We start from the raw sequence: 19,557 nt of genomic DNA, 5'->3' as shown, positions 1-19,557 counted from the left end.
GCATAAACCTCTGAAAGGTTTGTCTTTAAAAAAAAAAACAAACCACATTTATTTTGTAGGTGTAGATGGACACAACACAATGCCTTTATTTTTATGTGGTGCTGAGGATCAAACCCAGGTCCCGCCTGTGCTAGGCGAGCCACAATCCCAGCCCCAAGGTCTTTTCTTTCTCCCTTTTTTGTGGTACTAGGGATTAAACCCAGGAGTGCTCCATCACTAAGCTATATCCCCAGCCCTTTTTATTTTTTTTTTATTTTGAGACAGTCTTGCCAAGTTGCCAAGACTGGCCTCCAATTTCTGATCCTCCTGCCTCAGTTTCCACAGTAGCTGGAATTATAGGTATGCTACACCATGCTTGGCTGAAAGTTTTCGATTTTTTGAAAAAGATTTATTTTATTGTTGATGAAGGTATAAACTGGCACAACTCTTACAGAAGGTATTTTGGCTGTTTCTATCAAAATTGTTGATGTCTAGTAATACTACTCTGATCTAGTAATCCTTTTCTGGGAAATCTCCCTGGAGATATAATTGTACACATTCAAAATGATGTATTCACAAAGGAACTCACTGTAACATTGTTGTAACAGGAAAAGACTGGAAGCAAATCCAAAGTCCCTCAGTAGGGGACTGGTTAAACAAATCGCACAATCGATTATTTTTGTAGGTGCAGGAAAGGAGGAATAAGTTCTTAATATATAAATGTGAAAATGTCTTCATCTTTTTTTAATATTTATTTTTTAGGTGTAGATGGACACAACACAATGCCTTTATTTTTATGTGGTGCTGAGGATCAAACCCAGGTCTCGCCCGTGCTAGGCGAGCACACTACTGCTGAGCCACAATCCCAGCCCAAAAGTCTTCATCTTGTTAGGTAAGAATCAAGGTGAAGAACAGTGAGTATAATACATTTTAAATATAAATGTGAGAGGGAAAGAAATAATATTTCCAATTCATATAGAAACTTTAAAAGAAAATACCTCCCCCCGCCCCCCCCAACCAAAAAAAAAAAAAAGAAATGAAAACCCAAACTAATGTGATTGGGACTAAGCAGAGAGTGGAAATGGAGTGGGAGGTGTACTCTTCACTGCATGACTTTTTCAAATATTTTCACATTTTTGAACCAGTTCTTGTATTCTGTTTTTATTTCTTTATTTTTAAATATTTTTAATATATTTAAGTTGTAAATGGACAAAATACCTTTACTTATTTTTTTTTTTTGAGAGAGAATCTTTTTAATATTTATTTTTTAGTTTTCGGCAGACACAACATCTTTGTTTGTATGTGGTGCTGAGGATCGAACCCGGGCCACATGCATGCCAGGCGAGCACGCTACCACTTGAGCCACATCCCCAGCCCTATATTCTGTTTTTATTTACTGTATGCCATAGCCAGGCCTCCCACAAAGATATACCAAGTACTTAAGACTCGTTCTGGAGACATAGCATTTGAAAAATCCCATTTATGTAATTCCCGTATACAATAAAAGCCTATACAAATTGATTTTAATATTAATGATGTTTGTTCTTCAACTATAAAGGGAAAATGTTTGGTTAGTACTGAAATGTCTCCAAGTGAAAATATAGTTTGAAGCCGGAAGGTGTGCCCGAGGTACAAAGAACAATTCAACTAACTGTGAAATTCAAGCCTCCTGTGAGTGCCTAGGCAGCACAGACCCAAGCATCTAGTGAAAGTTCAGGTTAAAACAAAGAAATGAGTACAGCTGTCAGTGGAAATGTACACATTAACCTAGCAATGAATTTGCCAATAATTACCATCTATTTACTCTATCTATGTTGGTGCTTAAAATGTAAAGTCTCGGGAAGGAGATTCCTACCAGAAAGGGAGGGTATTTATGTTGGAAACAATGGAGCATTATTAATGTTATCAGGGGCTAGTGAAGTGAAGAAGGGATCCGAGGCAAAGGTCTATAGACCCCAGGTGACATTAAAGTCTGTGGAGTCAACATAACCTTTGTGTTCAGATTCAATCTAATTTTCCTTTTGGAAAGAAATTCCTCTTTCTTCATACCTTCTAGCACTTACTCAAAATCTAAGTGCCCAGGCACTGTTCTTCACTCTGAGTAGCATTAGATAATTCTTACAACCAGAGGCCAATCTCCACCTCTATTCCCCCTCACCCCAACATACCTGGGCTTTACAGTTAAGAAATTGGGGGGAGGAGGAGGGGCTCAGTGTCTGGTAGGTCAAAGCAAACTTTCACATGTCATTAGAATAGATTCTTCCTATATTACCTAAGGGCTACCTAACAAGTAGCTGCTGACTTAAATTGGAGCCTAGAAAATAAGTACCTTTTGATTTTAATATCACAAGATTTTAGAGATAGAAGAGATCCAAGAGAGAAAGTAAACTATTAACAATTCTATTGCATCATGTACAACACTTTTAAGCTAGAAATTTCTTATAGAAAATTCAGTAAGGCAGATATATCAACTAAAATCCAGTATACAGGATAGTTCATGTATTTTAGTTAACCCATAGAGTTTTAAGGTTGCTAGTGTAAATTTTTAAAAATCTCTTATGGAAAGAAGAGTATCTGTCTTTCATGAAGGCACTGTAAGTTTCTTTACAACTATCTATGCATTCTGCTTGAAATATCACTAAAGTTCAATGTCCCCCAACTATTCCTAGTTTAAATTTGGAAGCAAATGTAAACCTCATATTTTACCAACTCTTATTTAAGAATTTTAATGTTTTTCTTATTATATATTATATTTATCTTATGTCATATGTCTCAAATCACTGAATCCCCATTAGATATGTGGTCACCCACTATGGAAACTACAAAAACAAAATGATAAAATATTTACTTATTAACAATATTAATGTTGTATAATGATATTATATATACTATGCATACATATTACTATTATAAATTAATACATTAATGTGTATTTATGTATTATATTTGTATATATATATATAATATATAAATGTTATATGTTTAAATATTATATATCTTATTTGTATAATACCTAAATAGTAAATATCTTATTTAGGGATTAGAATAAATACTCTTTATTACATTTCTTTTAGAATTTCCATAGTGGGTGACCACATACCTTAATGAAGACCCAGAATGATATGAGGGAAAACCAGATTTAAATCTAGCTAACACAAACTGGTTCAAAGCTCAGATCTGACTCTTAGGAGCCCTGTGACATGTGATAAATTATTTATTCCTTACCTATACAATTGAAATAATCATAATACTTGGCTATAGAACTGATATAAGGATTAAATGAACTAATTCATTCAGCAAATAATTACTGAGGATCTATTATGTGGCTAGCATTGCAAGGCACTGGTGGTACAGTGAAAAAAAATGCATGTATAGGATATTTGATGAACTTGGACTGTTGTATTGATTTTTCATTTTAGGTACTTGGGGTTGAATCCAGCATTTCACCACTGAGCTATATCCACAGCCCTTTATTTATTTATTTATTTTTTGAGACAAGGTCTCACTAGGTTGCTGAGTCTGGCCTGAAACTTGTGATACCCCGGCTTCAGACTCCCAAGCCCCTGGGATTTCAGGTATGCACCACCACACCCAGCTTGGACAGGCTTGGGTTTGTACCTTGGATTTAAAGAAGTTTTAAACAGGAATGAATTATTTATCAGACCTCCAAGATCATGGAGTTGAAGTGCTGCTAAACATACAATAATATCCAATTACAAGAGAGTATTGTCTGAGAGAGGATCAGATGCAATACACCTGTTGATTGATTAAATATGTGTTGAACAATTTATGCAGCATATTATTAATTTTCTATACACTAAAACTGGTTGTCAAGTGTTTGAATATTTTTTCAAAACAACAACCATGAAAACTTAGAACAGCAACGAAAGCAAGAATAAAATATGAGAGTGTAACTCATGTGAATGGTTATTAATGCTAGTGTTATTTTTTAAATGAGAGGATTAAAAACCCCATCCCACTAATTAAACCCTCTCCCCAAGAGTTATGTTCCTTGAAATATACTTTTTTTTGAGTTTAAAAATTTATAATGAGGACTGGGATGGTGGTCTTAGTGGCAGAGCGCTTGCCTCACACGTATGAGGCACTGGGTTCAACCCTCAGTACCACATAAAAATAAATAAATAAAATAAAGATATTGTGTCCATCTACGATTTTAAAAAAATAAAAATTTTATAATGATTTGGTTTTCTCCATGTTGAAGAGTAAATCCAGGACCTTGCACATACTGTGTCTGCACTCCATCATTGAGCTACATGCCCAGCCCAATGCTCTACTTTTAAACCAAGATACTACTACCAGGATATCTTAGGCTTGGTAGAAGGTAAGAGAAGCCAGTATAATATTAACATATCCCTCTAATCACTCCTGTATCACTTTGTTTCAGTTTTTTAAAATACTGAAACCAATAAGGATTATTATGCAACAGAATGCAAAAATCTACCTGATTCCATAAAATAAAACATGAAACATCTAAGTCATTTTTCCTTGCATTAGCCTCTTTAGGGCATGTTGGGGCATGGGGGTGCTGGCCTGTTTAGAAGAACAGTTAGCAAACACTGTGCATTAGAAATGGGCTTTCTGTGCTTTAGTGTTTTCAGTGAGAAGGGGTTTGGAATCACTCTCAGAAATGCTTTTGATTTTTTTTTTTTTTTTTTTGCCTTCTTCTTACTTGCTGATTGCTTTCTGTCATCTACTAAAACCAGAAATACAAATTATTACACACCATGAAAATAACAGCAGTGCAACGTATTTCTGACTAGGACATGATACTCATGACAATCCTGTGCTCTCTACCACAAAATCAAACAGGAAGGCGCTTCTGCTGTTGCAATAACACAAGGTGCTAATAGAAGACCTTTTTAAGTGAAATATTAAGTGTTAAGTGAAAATGACAACTTAAGTTAGTCTTGAAGATTGTAAGCTAGCATAACATTCAAAGCTTTGTCCGAAATGGTAACCATTCAAAATCCAAGAACTGAAGTCATTCTCTGGTTCATTGATCTGCTTTAATTCTTTTCATAGTGCTTATCCCTGACAGAAACTATCTCATCGCTTGTCTCTTGTGTTTATCTCTTCCATTCTTGCTCTCCATACGTAGGGTCACTAGTATCTCCAGCATCCAGCCAAACACTGAGCTACTTATTATATAGTAGACTCTCGAAATAGACTCATTGAATTTTCTTTATAAGATTCAGTGATGACACCTTTTATCACAAATCTCTTTCTCAAGAAATACAGAAGCCAAGGATAGGGGAAAGTATCTGACCTCTTCAAAAGTGCGGGAGGAACCTATTTGATGGAGTGAATGCCGTTCCATATTCTCTGCGTCCTATGCCATCTTGGATGCTAAAATTCTCACGGGGAAGTCCCCATGATCGTTTCTCATGTGTTTAAGGGAATGTAGTAACCTCCGTAGGGATTTGATGCTAGTACCTGGCAATCACATCAACTGACAGGATAAGCCTGCGCCGGGCCATTAGCCCTGCGAGTGACACTGCATGCACAGCGGAGCGCCCCCAAACCGCTGAGCCCTGGGTCGCTGTCGCTGGTTCAGATTTTGGGGTGTTGGGAGAGAAGGCGTAGCGCTTGACTTAGGTACCCACTCTCACCCTCCAGGACCGAGCTCGCCCCCTGCTGGGTGGGCTGTGCTCAGATGCATCCTTTGGAACTCCCGGGGAGAAAGCCTACGCGAATCCGCGACCCAGGTTGGGGTGTGGCCGGGGCCCCTGCTCACCGCTGCTGAACTTGCTGTTGTCTCCCGCCTTGTTGAGGGCGCTGCTGGAGCAGCCCATCGCGGCTAGCGTAACCACCTGTCCCAGCCCTGTGCGGGCGTCGCTCCTGGAACCTAGATCCCGTTCTCAACGCAACAGAAGCAGCAGAAGTTCCACCAACTCCGTAGCCCACAGGCTCAAAGCGCAGGCGCACGGCCAGGCGCTGGGTACGGGGTGCGCACCGGAAGGGGCAAGAGAGCTGGGCGCAGGTGAAAGGAGCCAGGGAGTGCAGAGCGCCAGAGAGCTGGAGGGCAAGGGAGCAGAAGACAGTAGGGATACGTAGAATTGAGGGTCCAGGTGAGGGACAGGTGGAGGGTGTGATATAGGCAGAAAGAAAAAGCCCCCGAAGCAGGATAGGGATGCTGATTGGGGGCTAGGGTGAATCGCTGGGAGGGATCGTCTGAATCATCCCTAAATAGCCGGGGAGGGGAGGAGGTGGCCGTGGTCAGCGGCTATTGATTGGTAGATTCTGTGTGCGATGGCGGTGTTATTCTTACATAACTCCAGGACAGTTACCACAAGGAAGTTTAACACCAGACTATTTAATCTCCCCTCCGATTTCAACTTTTGTTAATTGTCCCATCCCAGGTCTACACTTACCATCCTGCCTCTCTTTAGTTTGGTTTAATCTGAAGTAGTTCCCCCAGTATTGCTTTGCCTTTCAGGATTATGACTTTTTTTTTTTTTAATAGGACAGGCCATTTATTGTAGAATATTCTTCAATTTGGATTGGTCTGATTTCCTTGTGATTGTTTGCTGGGCTGCAATGTCTGTGTGTTCTCGTCGAAGCACAGGATGTAGTTCGTCTCATTATTGGGAATGTTAACTTTGTTGAGTTAGGTAAGGTGGCATCTGCCAGGTTTCTCCACCGTGGTATCACTATTTTACCCTTTGCAATTTATGGGAAGCGATTATTCGGCTATGTAAATATTCTGTTTCTTATCAAGTTATCTGCTACTCTTAACACACATTGTTTCTTGCTTGGATCAATTATTACTATGATGGTTATCAAACAGTGATTTTCTAATTATATTATTCCTTCTATGTTTATTAGATGGCATTGTACTCTGAGGAAACTTTCCTTTTTTTTTTTAACTACTATTTATATCAGCAAACACTCTTGAAGTCTTACATTATTCTGTGGGTTGTATTACAATCTATATTAGTTGTCTGGGGCTGCTATGACAAAACACCATAGACTGTGTGGCTTAAATGACAGACATATATTTCATCATAGTTCTAGAGGTAAGAAGTACAAAATCAAGGTGTCAGCAGTGCTGGTTTCTTCCAAGGCCCAGTGGACAGCTATACTCTTTATATATCTTCACCTCATTTTCCTAATGTGCATGTCTGTGTCCTAATCTCCACCTCCTATAAGGCCACTGTTGTGTTGGTTTAGAGACCCACACTTGTGATCTCATTTAACCTTAGTTGTTTTCTAAAAGACCCTGTCTCCAGGTACAGTCACATTGAGGGTTAGGGCTTCAACATATGGATGGGACAGGGGCACAGTTCAGTGCAAAGCAGACCCCTCCTTCTGAGAAAGCTTAAAAAAAATAGTCACACTTAATTTTATTTAGTGAAAAAACAATTTAAAGTCCATTATTCCCAAAAAGAGGTTTGATAACACACATATTAAATTTAAGTATGTAACTTGAAATTTTCTAAATCCTAAGACTTTCATGCTAAATCAGGACTTACTGAGCCCATTTAAGTCTCCCTTTTTCCCCCATCAATTATTTTTTAGGAGGTACATGGGGTATCTCACTTTTCCTTTGGGATAATGTTTTCATCAGCTTCTGCTGCTACGACTGAAAGACCCACCCAGAACAATTGTAGTGGAGGAAGAGTTTATTTTGGGGCTCACAGTTTCAGAAGTCTCAATCTGTAGACAACAGGCTCCATTCCTTGGGGTTCAAAGTAAGGTAGAACATAATGGTGGAAAAGTATGGCGGAGGGAAACAGCTCACATGATGATCAGAAAGCAGAGAGAGAGAAACTCCACTCTCCAGATACAAAATATATACCCCATACCGTACCCCCAATAGACCACTTCCTCTAGCCACATCCCACCTACCTCTAGCTACCATTCAATTAATCCCATCAGGGACTAATTCACTGATTAGGTTAAGATCAATTCAGTGATTGTACCTAATGATTAGGTTAACCCAATCATTCTCCTCTGAACCTTCTTGCATTGTCTCACACATGAGCTTCTGGGGACACCACATCTAAACCATAATAGATAATTTGGCAGCTGAGTCATGATATCTCCTATTTTCTTCAAAGGAAGCATTTAATGATCAGGTGAATAGTGAACAATAAGTGCTTTGAGGATATCAAGAATAAAATGGTTCTAAGGACTGGGATAAAAATCAGGCACAAGCTCAATACCATGTTTCTCCCCTTATCAAGGTTTACCTGGCTGAGTGCCCAATTTGCCACCAACAGTAAGAGTGGCCAACTCTAAGTCCCTGAAATGGTACCATACTTTGATAGGATCTAGCAGCGTCTCATGGAAGATAAAAGGGGACTTTGGGGGGGGGGTAGCAGACAGTTTTTACTGTAATGGACACTTGATTAGATTTGCTTTTCCTACCCATCATACCTCTGCTAGCATCAACCATTAGTGGGCATATTGTTAAGACATGCATATCCTTCACCAGGCATGGTGACCCATACTTGTAATCCAACTACTCTGGAGGCTGAGGTGGGAGGATCACTTAGCTAGAAGTACAAGACAATCCTGGGCAACAAAGCAAGATCCCATTTTAAAAAACAAAAACAAACAAACAAACAAACAAAACCCCACATCATCAGACATTACATTCTGGATTTTATCTTATCAAAGAAAGAACTCATTTTATTGTGAGACAAGGAAGTTAATATGTTGTTTTCCACATGATTCACTGATCTTTCTATTTATCAATCTAGAAGTAGCCATGACTATTATATGCAGATATGGGTGTTGCTTGTTTGATTTGTTAAACTGCAAATATATTGCTTTTCTGTGTAACTGAGCTTGTTTTTGTTGCTTACAATGCCAGTCTCTAGACTAATACACAGTACTTACCCTTCCTGATCACTCTCCTTCTCAACAATTACCCATCTTATCTTTTTCCTTTAGTTTTATTAGATGCTAGTTTGTAATACTTGATCACAACCAATATCATGATTTTAAAGGCTGATGGTACCTGCATATTTTATTGTTTTAGATCTCAAAGGTAGATGCTCATACATCTTTTCATCTCCAATGACTCCTTTTATCATTTTTATTTCACATACCCGTGTTTTGATTTTATCACAAAATTGCATTTGCTATCTATTTCTCCATTAAGTAATTAATGACATATTCTGAGCAGCATGATATGCAGTGTTACAATACTAAATTGATATTATTCTGGTATAAAAACAAAAAAATCGATGTCTTGGTCTGCTTCATAACTTTATGGAGGATAAAAGTACATAGCAGACTTGTCAGATTATTGAAAAAATATATAAAACAACCTACTTTTATAGATACTTTGAAACATATTAAATTTTTAAAAATTGGCTCTATAAAATGCAAGATAATTCAAAGACCAATCTTTATAGACACCATTTTACTATCAAAAATGTTACTCCTCCAAAATAAAATTATAAAGAAATTGTGTATAAGTGTGGGGGTGGTGGTGGTGTTTTTGCCAAGGGCATAGAAAGCATATGTTCCCTTGGATGAAAAAAAATGGCAAACTAAAATAAAATAAGATGGGAGGAAGCATTCTTTGGCTTACTTTTAATCTAGTCCTAAAGGATTTGCAGCCTGCTAAATCTGGAAAGCAAAACTTTCAGAGTCTGAAATACTTCCAATCTGAACAGAAAAGTCTATAGGAGAGCGCTTTTGGATTCTTTATTATTGTATAGGAAAAAAGGGTAGAACAGGTAATCTTAATTCTATCTTGCTCCCAGTTGAAAGTCACTAACATTCACTGAGTTTCCAGAGACTTTTCACTTGGGTTTATTGTCCCTCCTTCTCACCAACATATTTTTGAGTATGTTTAATATCCAGGGGGACTGGTAAGAATAAGAAGATTGAGTTAGACAAATTGAGTTTCAAATCATTATTGAATATTGCATAATAATCTGAATATTGAATAAGTAATAGTCAATGAATATGACAATTTTAACTGCTTCACAATAAGAGCAGTGTGCTGAACCAATGACTATCCGATAAACTTGTATGTTAGTCAGCTTTATGATCACTGTGACCAAAATACTGGACAAGAAAAGGTTTATTTTGGCTCATGATTTCAGAGGTTCAGTCCATTGCTAGGCAACTTCATTGCTCTGAGCCCAAGGTGAGGCAGACCATCAGGGAAGAGTGGTGTAGTAGATGAACACTGCTCTGCTCTGCTCTGCCAGGAAGCAGGGGATGGGGAAGGAGGTTCCAGGGGAGATGAACCCTTTTAAGGCACACCCCCAATGACCTACTTCTTCCATGCATGCCCTACCTGCCTATAGTTACCACCTAGCTTGTCCATTCAAACTAGGATGGACTGATTAGGTTTCAGCTCTTATGATCTAATCATTTCTCCTCCTACATTAATACAGGAGTTTGGGGTGGGGGGAGTGTTTTAGTTACGTTTGCATCCCTGTGACCAAATGATCTGACAAGAACAAAGTAAGAGGAAGAAGGATTTGGCTCATGATTTTCAGAGGGTTAGTCCACAGTCTCCATAGCTTTGGACTTGAGGTGAGGCGGAAGGGTACAGCAGAGGAAAGCAGCTCAGGACATGGCAATCAGGAAACAGGGCAAGCTCTGCTCAGTAGGGACAAAATAAACCCCAAAGGCATACCCCCAGTTACCTACTTCCTCTAGCTACACCCTACCTGCCTACAGTTACCACCCAGTTTATCTGTATCAGTTGATTAATCCATTGATTATAACTCTGAAAATTCCTATACTGTCTCATATATGAGCTTTTGGAGGATAGCTCATATCTAAACTATAACAGGGCAACACCTCATAGCCAAATCACAATAGTCTGCCCTAGTCCCTCAAAGCAAAACCATAATAGTCTACCCATCTCACAGTGCAAAATGCTCCAAGAGTCCCTATAATCTTAGCAGTTCTAGCATCGTTTAAAAGTCCAAAGCCAAATTCTCCTCTGAGATCAAGGCAAACTCTTTGCTGTGAGCACTTTAAAAGTCAAAAGAAGTCAGGCACGGTGGTGCACGCTTGGAATCCCAGCAGCTTGGGGGGCTGAGGCATGAGGAGCGTAAGTTCAAGGCAAGCCTCAGCAACTTAGTGCAAGTTATATACATCCAATAAATAATGGCACCAAGTAAAAATTTCCATTCCAAAAGGGAGGAATAGGGGCATAAAAAGAAGGGACAGAACCAAAATAAGACCAAAACCCAGTTGGGCAAACATTTGATCCTGTAGCTTCAAGTCTAGCATTGGGACACATGGTGACAAGATGTGATCTCCAGAGGGTTTTGGTAGCCCTGCCACTTTGACCCTGCTGGTTTCAGCCCATGTGGCCTCTTTAAGCCAGATTTTGTCTGCAGCCAGCAGCTTTCTTCAGATGTTCCGTGTCACTGGCATTTCTTAATTCCTACAGCTTTATGCATCACCCTCTCAGGGGCATCCTACAGGGATTCCAACCCTGCTACATTTTGCCTGATTTCCCAGGTCTTCCTTTGAAATCTTGCTGGAAGCCTCCATGACTCTCTAACTGCAGCATCCTGCAGTCCTGCAGTACCATGTGAATGAAGCCAAGGTCTCCTGACAGCTCAAGCTAGCTGGATCCCTCACACCATGGCTGCAGAGGCCTTGGAGTTTCTGGGCGTCTGGTCATGATAAGACAACTTCCTAGGACCCTCATGCAAGCTGAGAGGTCCCATGGTCTCTAAAACAAGTTATTATTATTATTATTATATCCTGACCTTGTGATGGTAAATTGCCCCTAAGTTCAATATCCAGTACTAAAAAAAATAAAAAGCAAGTTATATACATCCAATACATAATGTTCTTGAAATTTTCTGAATACCCTAAAGTCATCTTTACTATTGTCTCTGTGCAAAGTATTAACTTCTTTTTAGTAGTGGTAATCTCTTCACTAACCACAGTTTCTTTGGCTCCAAGTTTACATGCACTTTTCTGGCCAAACTGCAGGCTTTCAGAATCTTCCTGTTTTGCTTTCTGCTCCAAATTCTCACAGTAAACCTGTCTAAAAGCCAATAGCAGTATTCATGCCACCACCTGAATGCTATGCTGCCTTGAATTTTCTCTGCCAGATTAATTAGTCCATCACCTTTAAATTTGGCCTCATGAACATGGGTGAAGTATAGACAAGTTATTTGCAACATTATGTTGTAACATGAATGGTTTCTAGTCCAATTCCAGTTGACTCCTCTGTCTCTGAAACCTCATGAGCACAGTCCTTACTGTCTGAATTCCTGCTGGCATTCTGGTCTTCTGAGCTCCTACTCAAATCACCCATTTAGCTATGCTTATAATATTCTAAGGCTTCTCTGGCCTCCATCTCCAAAGTTTTCCAAATTCCTCCTGCAAATCAGTACTGAAGGGTTCTAAACCACCTAGTCAGGTTAGTCACAACAATGACTCTACCTACTCTCAGTACCAATCTGATAGTCAGCTTTACATTGCTGAGGCTAAAATACCTGAGAAGAGCAACCGAGAGAAGGAAAAGTTAATTTTGGCTCATGGTTTCAGAGGTTCAGTCCATGATTGTCTGACTCTGATGCTTTGGGCCCAAGGTGAGGCAGAATATCATGGCCAAAAGGTGTGGCAGCCAGAAAGGGGAAGAGGCTAAAGAGATGAATGCTTCCCCATGAACATGTTCAGTGACCCATTTCTTCCAGCTATGCCCCACCTGGCTAGAGATATTATTCAACCCATTCAAAATAGTTCTTTCAAACTGATTAGGTTACAGCTATCATGATCTATTTATTTCACCTCCTGCATTAACACAGAAGTTTTAGGGGACACCTCAGATCCAAACAATAACAACTTAGTACTGATATGATTAACAAGGAATATAGGCTGTCACTTTTCTCAGCAAGTAAAACCCAGAAAACACAATAAATGCAGGTGCCTACAGAGTATTAAGAAATAGGGTGGGACAATTTTGGTAAAGGAAAGATTTGTATTAATTATGTACTTATATCTGTTGATATTTTTCAAAAATACTCTGAAATGCTATGGGCTAAAATCCAGAAGTAATAACATCCAAATGGCAAACTCTTTTCTCAATATACGCATTTCCAAACATTTTAGTACGATGATTTTCAAACTTAGAAAGTTGACTAGAACAATGAACACCTGTATACCCTCCACCTAAATTCAACAATTGTTAACACTTTGCTGCATTTGCTCTACCTACTTATCCTCTAGGCCTACATATATTTTTATTTGAATCATTTGAAAATGAGTTAAAGACATCATGACACTTCATCACCAAATAATTCAACATACATTTCTTTAGAATAAGAATATTCTCTATGAGAAATAAAGTATTTTTAATAATAGTGGTAGAAATTTTCTAATACAGATTCAGCAAATTATGGCCCACAGGCCAAATCTGGCCAGCTGACTGATTTTGTAAACAAACCTTTTTTTTTTTTTTTTTTTAACAGCCATGCCATGGTAAGTGTTGGGAGTCTCCCTGAGAACTTCCTGGGCCTTTCAAACATGGCGGTGGACAAATTGCCAGTGGACAGCTAGAACTCCCCCGGCCTTTCAAATAAGGAGCCCCTAATGCAACATGGCTGCGGGCAAGTTGCCAGTGGGCGGATAACAAGTTGTTTTGAAAATTTTCTAATTGGTCCTCCTGTCTTCCCAGATCGTGGACAGCTCGTGCCCCCCATGAATCTTATGCAGAGCAGATGTGCGTGCACTGTAGGGAAAAGTCTAGAATAAATAAGACTTTGAGTATAAAATGATTTTTAATTTTTTTTTTAGTTGTCAATGGACTTTTATTTTACTTATTTATATGCGGTGCTGAGAATCAAACCCAGTGCCTCACACATGCTAGGCAAGAGCTCTACCACTGAGCTACAACCCAGCCCCATAAAATGATTTTTAAAAATTAACTCTAAATCAAACTCACATAATTCTTATATTTAAATCGTGTCTGTATGTTGCTGGACATCAAGCCCAGGGTTTTGTGTATTCTAGGCAAATACTGTATCACTGAGCTGTACCCCAAGTTCCTATCATTACTACATTTAATTTTTTTTTTTTTGTATTCTTATTATTTCTTCTCACAAATGCTCTACTCCAGCCACACTATACTAGCTACTTTATTGTTAGGTTAAATTCACCTCAAAGTGAGTCACACATTTGAATAAATTTTGGAAAAGAATCTGAGTTACAGACAGGGTTCTGGTCTTAGACCTGACAATAACATTAGATATGTAAAGTTGAGAATGAAAAGGTTGTGTGTGAGGGCGAGGGGAAGAAAGACAGAAAGAGGTCCTTCCCTTTCCTGTCCTCAGGGCAAAATAACACGACAAATTGCTTACTTACCGGTCTGATTTTTTTTTTTTTTTTTTTTTTTTGAACTGGGGATTAAACCCAGGGGCGCTTCATCTTTGAGCTATATCCCAGCCCTTTTTGAGACAGGGTGTTGCTAAATTGCTGAGGATCTAGAACCTGCAATTTTCCTGCCTCGGCCTCCCGAGTCGCTGGGGTTACAGGCATGTTCCCCCTTCACACCGGGCAGATTTTACTTTTTAATGTATTTATTTTGGTACTGGTGAGGAGGTGGGAACTTTCAGTACCTAATATCTTGTACAATTCGTCACTGGATATTTATACCAAGCTCCAAGATTCACAGCAAAAAAAAAGATTTTTTTAAACAGTAGATTTCAGTGCCCCGAATCATTCTAACATAGCCACAAAAGTTGAGCCTTGGGGATTCTGCGCGTGAAGCCACCGTTCTCCGAAGGACCCGCAACCTGGGCAAGGGCAGAGGAGTGGATCCAGCTGCTTCTGCCCCGCGAAGGGTAGAGGCAGGAAAAGCGGCTCCGGCTCACCGGAGCCCTCCAGGAGCCTCCGCAGGAGCGGCGCCTTCAGCAGACAAACTGCCTCTTCTCCCGGCCCTTCTACCGTACTCTCAGTTGGTTTCGCCAGTCCTTGCCAGGTTCGACGCTTCGGTTTTCCTAAACTCGCAGCTTGTAGCCTAATCCAATATGAGGCAGAAAATTTAAGGACACAGAGAGAAGTTAACGGCCCGCCCACCATTAGAACTGGTGGTATCCATAGCAACCGACAGCGGCCGTACGCTTCTAGCTCCACCCCTTCCGTTTGCTATTTGCTTCCGCTTCCGGTCCTAGCGTTCTCCGGCTCTGCCGTAAAGAACTTTGCATTGTGGGAATTCCTTCCTTTCTAACTCTCCGGCCATCTTGACGGCTGCTCTAGGTGAGTGAGCTCCGCAGTGCCGAGAGTTATCTGGCTCGGGGAACCCTCTCGATTGCCGGTTAAAACCTGGGATCTTAAATCTCCTGTACTGTCTTCTCTATGTTTCAGGTTGGGGGCCGTCCCGCATCTAAGGCAGGAAGATGGTGGCCGCAAAAAAGACGGTGAGTGAGGAGAGCTGGGGCCTGAAGCCGATTCACGTGGAGACGAGTCTGAGCCGGGCCGCGCAGATCTGAGCGGGGAGGCAGCATGCCCACTGGCATTGGGAGGTTTCTAAAGGGAACCTGAGAGGCTCTCCGTGGCTTAAAAGGTTTTACTAAGGGGCTCGATTCCAGAAAGTTGGATCTTGTTTTGAGGTGGTTGTAAATGAGGCCTTCACGTTCGTATTCAATGTTTGCTTTGTAGAAAAAGTCCCTGGAGTCGATCAACTCTCGGCTTCAGCTTGTTATGAAAAGTGGAAAGTATGTACTGGGGTACAAGCAAACTCTGAAGATGATCAGACAGGGCAAAGCGAAATTGGTCATCCTTGCCAACAACTGTCCAGCTTTAAGGTAATGGAGGGAACTTCAACGTGTCGCCGACTGCAAATTCATCATGAACGAATGTCCAGAAAAGTAATCTGCGTTGCATGAATTTGATTTTATGTACAAGTTTATTTTTCGCAAACAGAATAATTATTGTGGTTGCTGTTTTGATGTTTCCTCCTTAACTTGTGTCCCATCATCATTTGCTTTCTTTGAGGAGAAATGTGTGAAGGGGGGCTAAAATCACAGATTGTCAAAGTTTGAAGGAAGCACAGATGTATAATTTGTTTCTCCTTATATTTTTTATTCTGCCATTTGTTCCTTATTTTTTTTAGCTTTGAGATGCTTGAAAGGTGCTTCATTGTATTCGTTGTAGTATAGAAAATCAGGTAAAAAGTTTAGGCTGGACAAGTTGGAGGGTCTCATGGAATCACCGAATTCAGCCCTGTGTGTCACTTCTGAGCCCGGATTGATTTTTTGATAACTTTGAAATTGAACCTAGTAGATATTGTAACAAGGTAAAGGACCTCGCAGAATATTAGCCATATGATTAATCCCCTACTCTCTATTTTCCATGCTGATGTATAACCTGCTCAGAGATCTTATGTAGATGTCTGGTTATTTATTGGTGGATTCTTGAGTGTTGGGTCTTATTCCATGTTTTCAAGAGTAGTATGTTTAATTAGAAAGTCTCACCAACATTACAATTAATTAATAAGATAAAGCGTATCTTCTGTCTTTTAAGTCACTTGGTATTGATTTGCCTTTTTTTTTTTTGTTCCTAAAGGAAATCTGAAATAGAGTACTATGCCATGTTGGCCAAAACTGGTGTCCATCACTACAGTGGCAATAATATTGAACTGGGCACAGCATGTGGAAAATACTACAGAGTATGCACACTGTCTATCATTGATCCAGGTATATTTTTAAATCAAAATAATTTTTCCTTGTAATATAATACCAGTATTTCTTGTTATGGAAATGTCTTTGGTTCCTGAGTCAGGTTGTGAGGTTTGGCTAAGGGATAATTCTAGTTTTATTTTGCAGAGAATTGATAATAATGTTATAATTGGCTTTGTTATAAATCTTTTTTTTTTTTTTTTTTTTTTTTTTACTTTGAGACTCTTAAAACACCAAAATAATAATGACTTGGGAACTTGTAAAAAGTGAAACTATAAGGGGGAAATAAAAGTAATCTTTGTTGCCTGAGAATGGACAGGTAAAATTAGGTTGAGGGTTGGGGTGAAGTGTTATGTTTTGAACCTGTAAATTTTAGATAACTCACAAATTCTGCGAATATTCTCGCTGTTCTGATTTTTGTAATAATCAGGGCAGGCTAAACATTCGCTATATTAAGACCATGCATGGTGTCCCCAGACCTAGTTCTTTCCCTGGGTCTGGTTTTATAAGTGCTGGTGATAAACCCAATCTGATTTACAATATGATAATTTTGTGTGACCATATTATGACTATGATCTTGATCCACCTTTTGCAAAATGATAGTACCGCTAGTGGGGTAACTTGCAAATAATCAATACTAAGTTGCAGACTTGTCTAAAAGAACATGTAAACAAAATACAGAAATTTTGTTACTACCAGTTGCCATTAAATTGTAAAATTACTGTTTTTATTTTCTAGGTGATTCTGATATCATTAGAAGCATGCCAGAACAGACTGGTGAAAAGTAAAACGTGTAAAATTTTTCTTTAATAAAACTTGGCAGAGTGTGTTTTAAAAACACTGCATTCATTTTGGTTATTTTCTTGTGTCTTTTAGTTTCTGAAAACTTTCCTGGAGGTAATATAAAGGGGCAGAGGGGGGAGCTGGATGTGACAAGATTTTGGGTAAAGACTTAAACATCATAGTTTCCATTTTCTTGTTTTTCTAAAGGGAAAGCATTGAGTATCCCTTACCTGAAAAGCAGAAGACCAGAAATGTTTTGCAGATTTTGAAATATTTGCATATAATGAAATATCAGAATGGGACCTGAGTCTAAACACAAAATTCATTTGTGAATTATATACAGTATTTTTTAAAAAATATTTTTAGTTGTAAGTGGGCACAAATACCTTTATTTTGTTCGGTTTTATTTATGTGGTGCTGGGAATTGAACCCAGTGCCTTATGCATGCTAGGCAAACACTGTACCACTGAGCCACAAAACTCCAACACGTATACAGTATATTTAATAATTTTATACATGAAACATTTTGAGGTCATGGATATTCTACTTATGTCAGTTCTCAGAAAATTTCAGATCGAGGATGTTCGTATGCTAGGTTTTTAAGAGACTTAATTTTCGTAATTCTAGTCTGAGGATATTATTCGCATTTTTATATTTGAATGTGTTTGAGATGCTTTGTGGTTAAACAGCCAGAATTACAATTTATCAAATCTGAGTAGTAAGATTTAAGCGAAATGTTTCCTCATCTAGAGTGTTTTCATAGGCTGAGAAAGTACTATTGAACTTCAATGAAGAGATAGGAGAAATGTATATGGATGACTTAAGAATAAGCCCAGATCTTCAGTAAGTTTTGTCAAATTGCTGGGATGAGTTTTGTATCATTTAGTCCTAAAAGACATGAAGTATGTTTGGTGTTGAGATTTTGGGGAAAATGTATACCATATATCTCATAGAACCCCTTCCCCACATTTATTAATGTACTTTGGAACATAAAGAGGAATTAATTTGGGGGAAAATATTGACGCTACGTCCTCACTTACCAAGTTAAATGATGCTAAGAGAATATATTCCCTGTGCAGTCTGCTGGGCTTTGAGGAGGCTATAGAAGTGTCAGAAATGACTGTCTTGAATTTAGCAGTCTCCATCTTCCCTCTTTGGCCTCACATCTTTTCAGGCAATTTTTGATGATAGACAGGAAAAGAAGATGCCTTACGTTTACTGTCCAAAAGGTCAGTCATTTACTGAACTTAAGAGTCAGGGCTATCTCTTAATAGGTATATAATAACATTTTGTTATATATTGTGTCATTCCCCTTGGGTTTATTTTAAGGTAATATCTCCTGATCTTGGTGTTAAATCAGAGGTTGTAGATACAGTTTTGGAGAGTAGCTATTACTAACTAGAGTGGTTGTTACTCTTACATTTTGGGAGCATACTGATAGTTTGACAATGCAGTTCTTTGGGAGAGCTGAGGATACTGAAGCTATTTTTTATTTCTGGTTTCCCTTCCATTTCATTGAAACATAACCACCAAATATCACGTCTACCTTTTTAGATTAGCATATCTTGTTAAGAGCCATTGGGTTATTTTAAATGGTATAAGGTGTTCATGTTTACATCAGAGACTGGTATTCTTAAAATGTTTGAAATCTTTGTCTTTGATAAGAATTGCTTGGTCTGACTACCATAGTTCAAAATTTTGCCTCTTGGTTAAGGAAGTATATGCTTCTTATATTTGCTTTGTTAATTTTTCCCACTAATGAAAGTTCCACCCTATTGAGTTATTTTTAGATTATTTTCCCCTCTAGTTTAACTTGTTCCAATTTATTTTAAAAAATGTGGGAATCTGGGGGGCTGGGGTTGTGGCTCAGTGGTCCAGTGCTTGCCTCGAATGTGTGAGGCACTGGGTTCGATTCTCAGCACCACATATAAATAAAAAATAAAGATCCATCAACAACTAAAATGAGTAAAATAAATAAAATTTTTTGAAATGTGGATTCCAGACTACTATATCTTTGCAGTGTTTTTATGATACAACTTCTTGGCTGTGCAATCTTTCTGCAAAAGTTTAAATAGGAAACATTTCCTGGCCTAAGATAAAGTGCTGGAGAAAATGCCATTAGGACCGTCTAAAGTGGCATTTTCTTCTTTGTTTG

At 38.8% G+C, this 19,557-nt stretch overlaps 2 protein-coding genes and 1 non-coding gene across 3 annotated transcripts in view; 2 read left to right on the top strand and 1 right to left on the bottom strand.

The window, feature by feature from the left end:
- The window catches only part of Erich5 (glutamate rich 5), a 33,977-nt gene extending 18,796 nt beyond the window's left edge, over positions 1–15,181 (bottom strand). The window contains 4 exon segments of the mRNA XM_076835773.2: positions 5,735–6,015; positions 11,878–11,983; positions 14,714–14,959; positions 15,171–15,181. Coding sequence (XP_076691888.2) covers positions 5,735–6,015; positions 11,878–11,983; positions 14,714–14,959; positions 15,171–15,181 — 644 coding nt within the window.
- Positions 15,144–17,468, top strand: Rpl30 (ribosomal protein L30). Its single transcript, XM_076835930.1, has 5 exons — positions 15,144–15,198; positions 15,307–15,359; positions 15,601–15,746; positions 16,507–16,637; positions 17,358–17,468. The coding sequence occupies exons 2-5, from the start codon at positions 15,339–15,341 to the stop codon at positions 17,405–17,407; spliced, it is 348 nt and encodes a 115-aa protein (XP_076692045.1). The 5' UTR covers positions 15,144–15,198; positions 15,307–15,338; the 3' UTR covers positions 17,408–17,468.
- LOC143382403 (small nucleolar RNA SNORA72) lies at positions 17,010–17,143 on the top strand. Its single transcript, XR_013088965.1, has one exon. It is a non-coding gene; the product is annotated as a small nucleolar RNA SNORA72 (small nucleolar RNA).
- Positions 17,469–19,557: the final 2,089 nt, after the last annotated feature.

This window comes from Callospermophilus lateralis, chromosome 16 (genome assembly GCF_048772815.1).
Source record: "Callospermophilus lateralis isolate mCalLat2 chromosome 16, mCalLat2.hap1, whole genome shotgun sequence".
Classification (NCBI taxonomy): domain Eukaryota; kingdom Metazoa; phylum Chordata; class Mammalia; order Rodentia; family Sciuridae; genus Callospermophilus; species Callospermophilus lateralis.
The sequence above is the reverse complement of the archived record's forward strand: the minus strand, read 5'-3'. Positions and strand labels throughout refer to the sequence as shown.

What these genes read in the sequence shown, in the direction of transcription:
- Rpl30 (XM_076835930.1), top strand. Translation starts at nt 15,339, where the DNA reads ATGGTGGCCGCAAAAAAGACG. An exon ending in TGGTGGCCGCAAAAAAGACG is followed by an intron (nt 15,360 to 15,600) that starts GTGAGTGAGGAG and finishes TTTGCTTTGTAG; the next exon opens with AAAAAGTCCCTGGAGTCGAT. An exon ending in ACTGTCTATCATTGATCCAG is followed by an intron (nt 16,638 to 17,357) that starts GTATATTTTTAA and finishes TTTATTTTCTAG; the next exon opens with GTGATTCTGATATCATTAGA.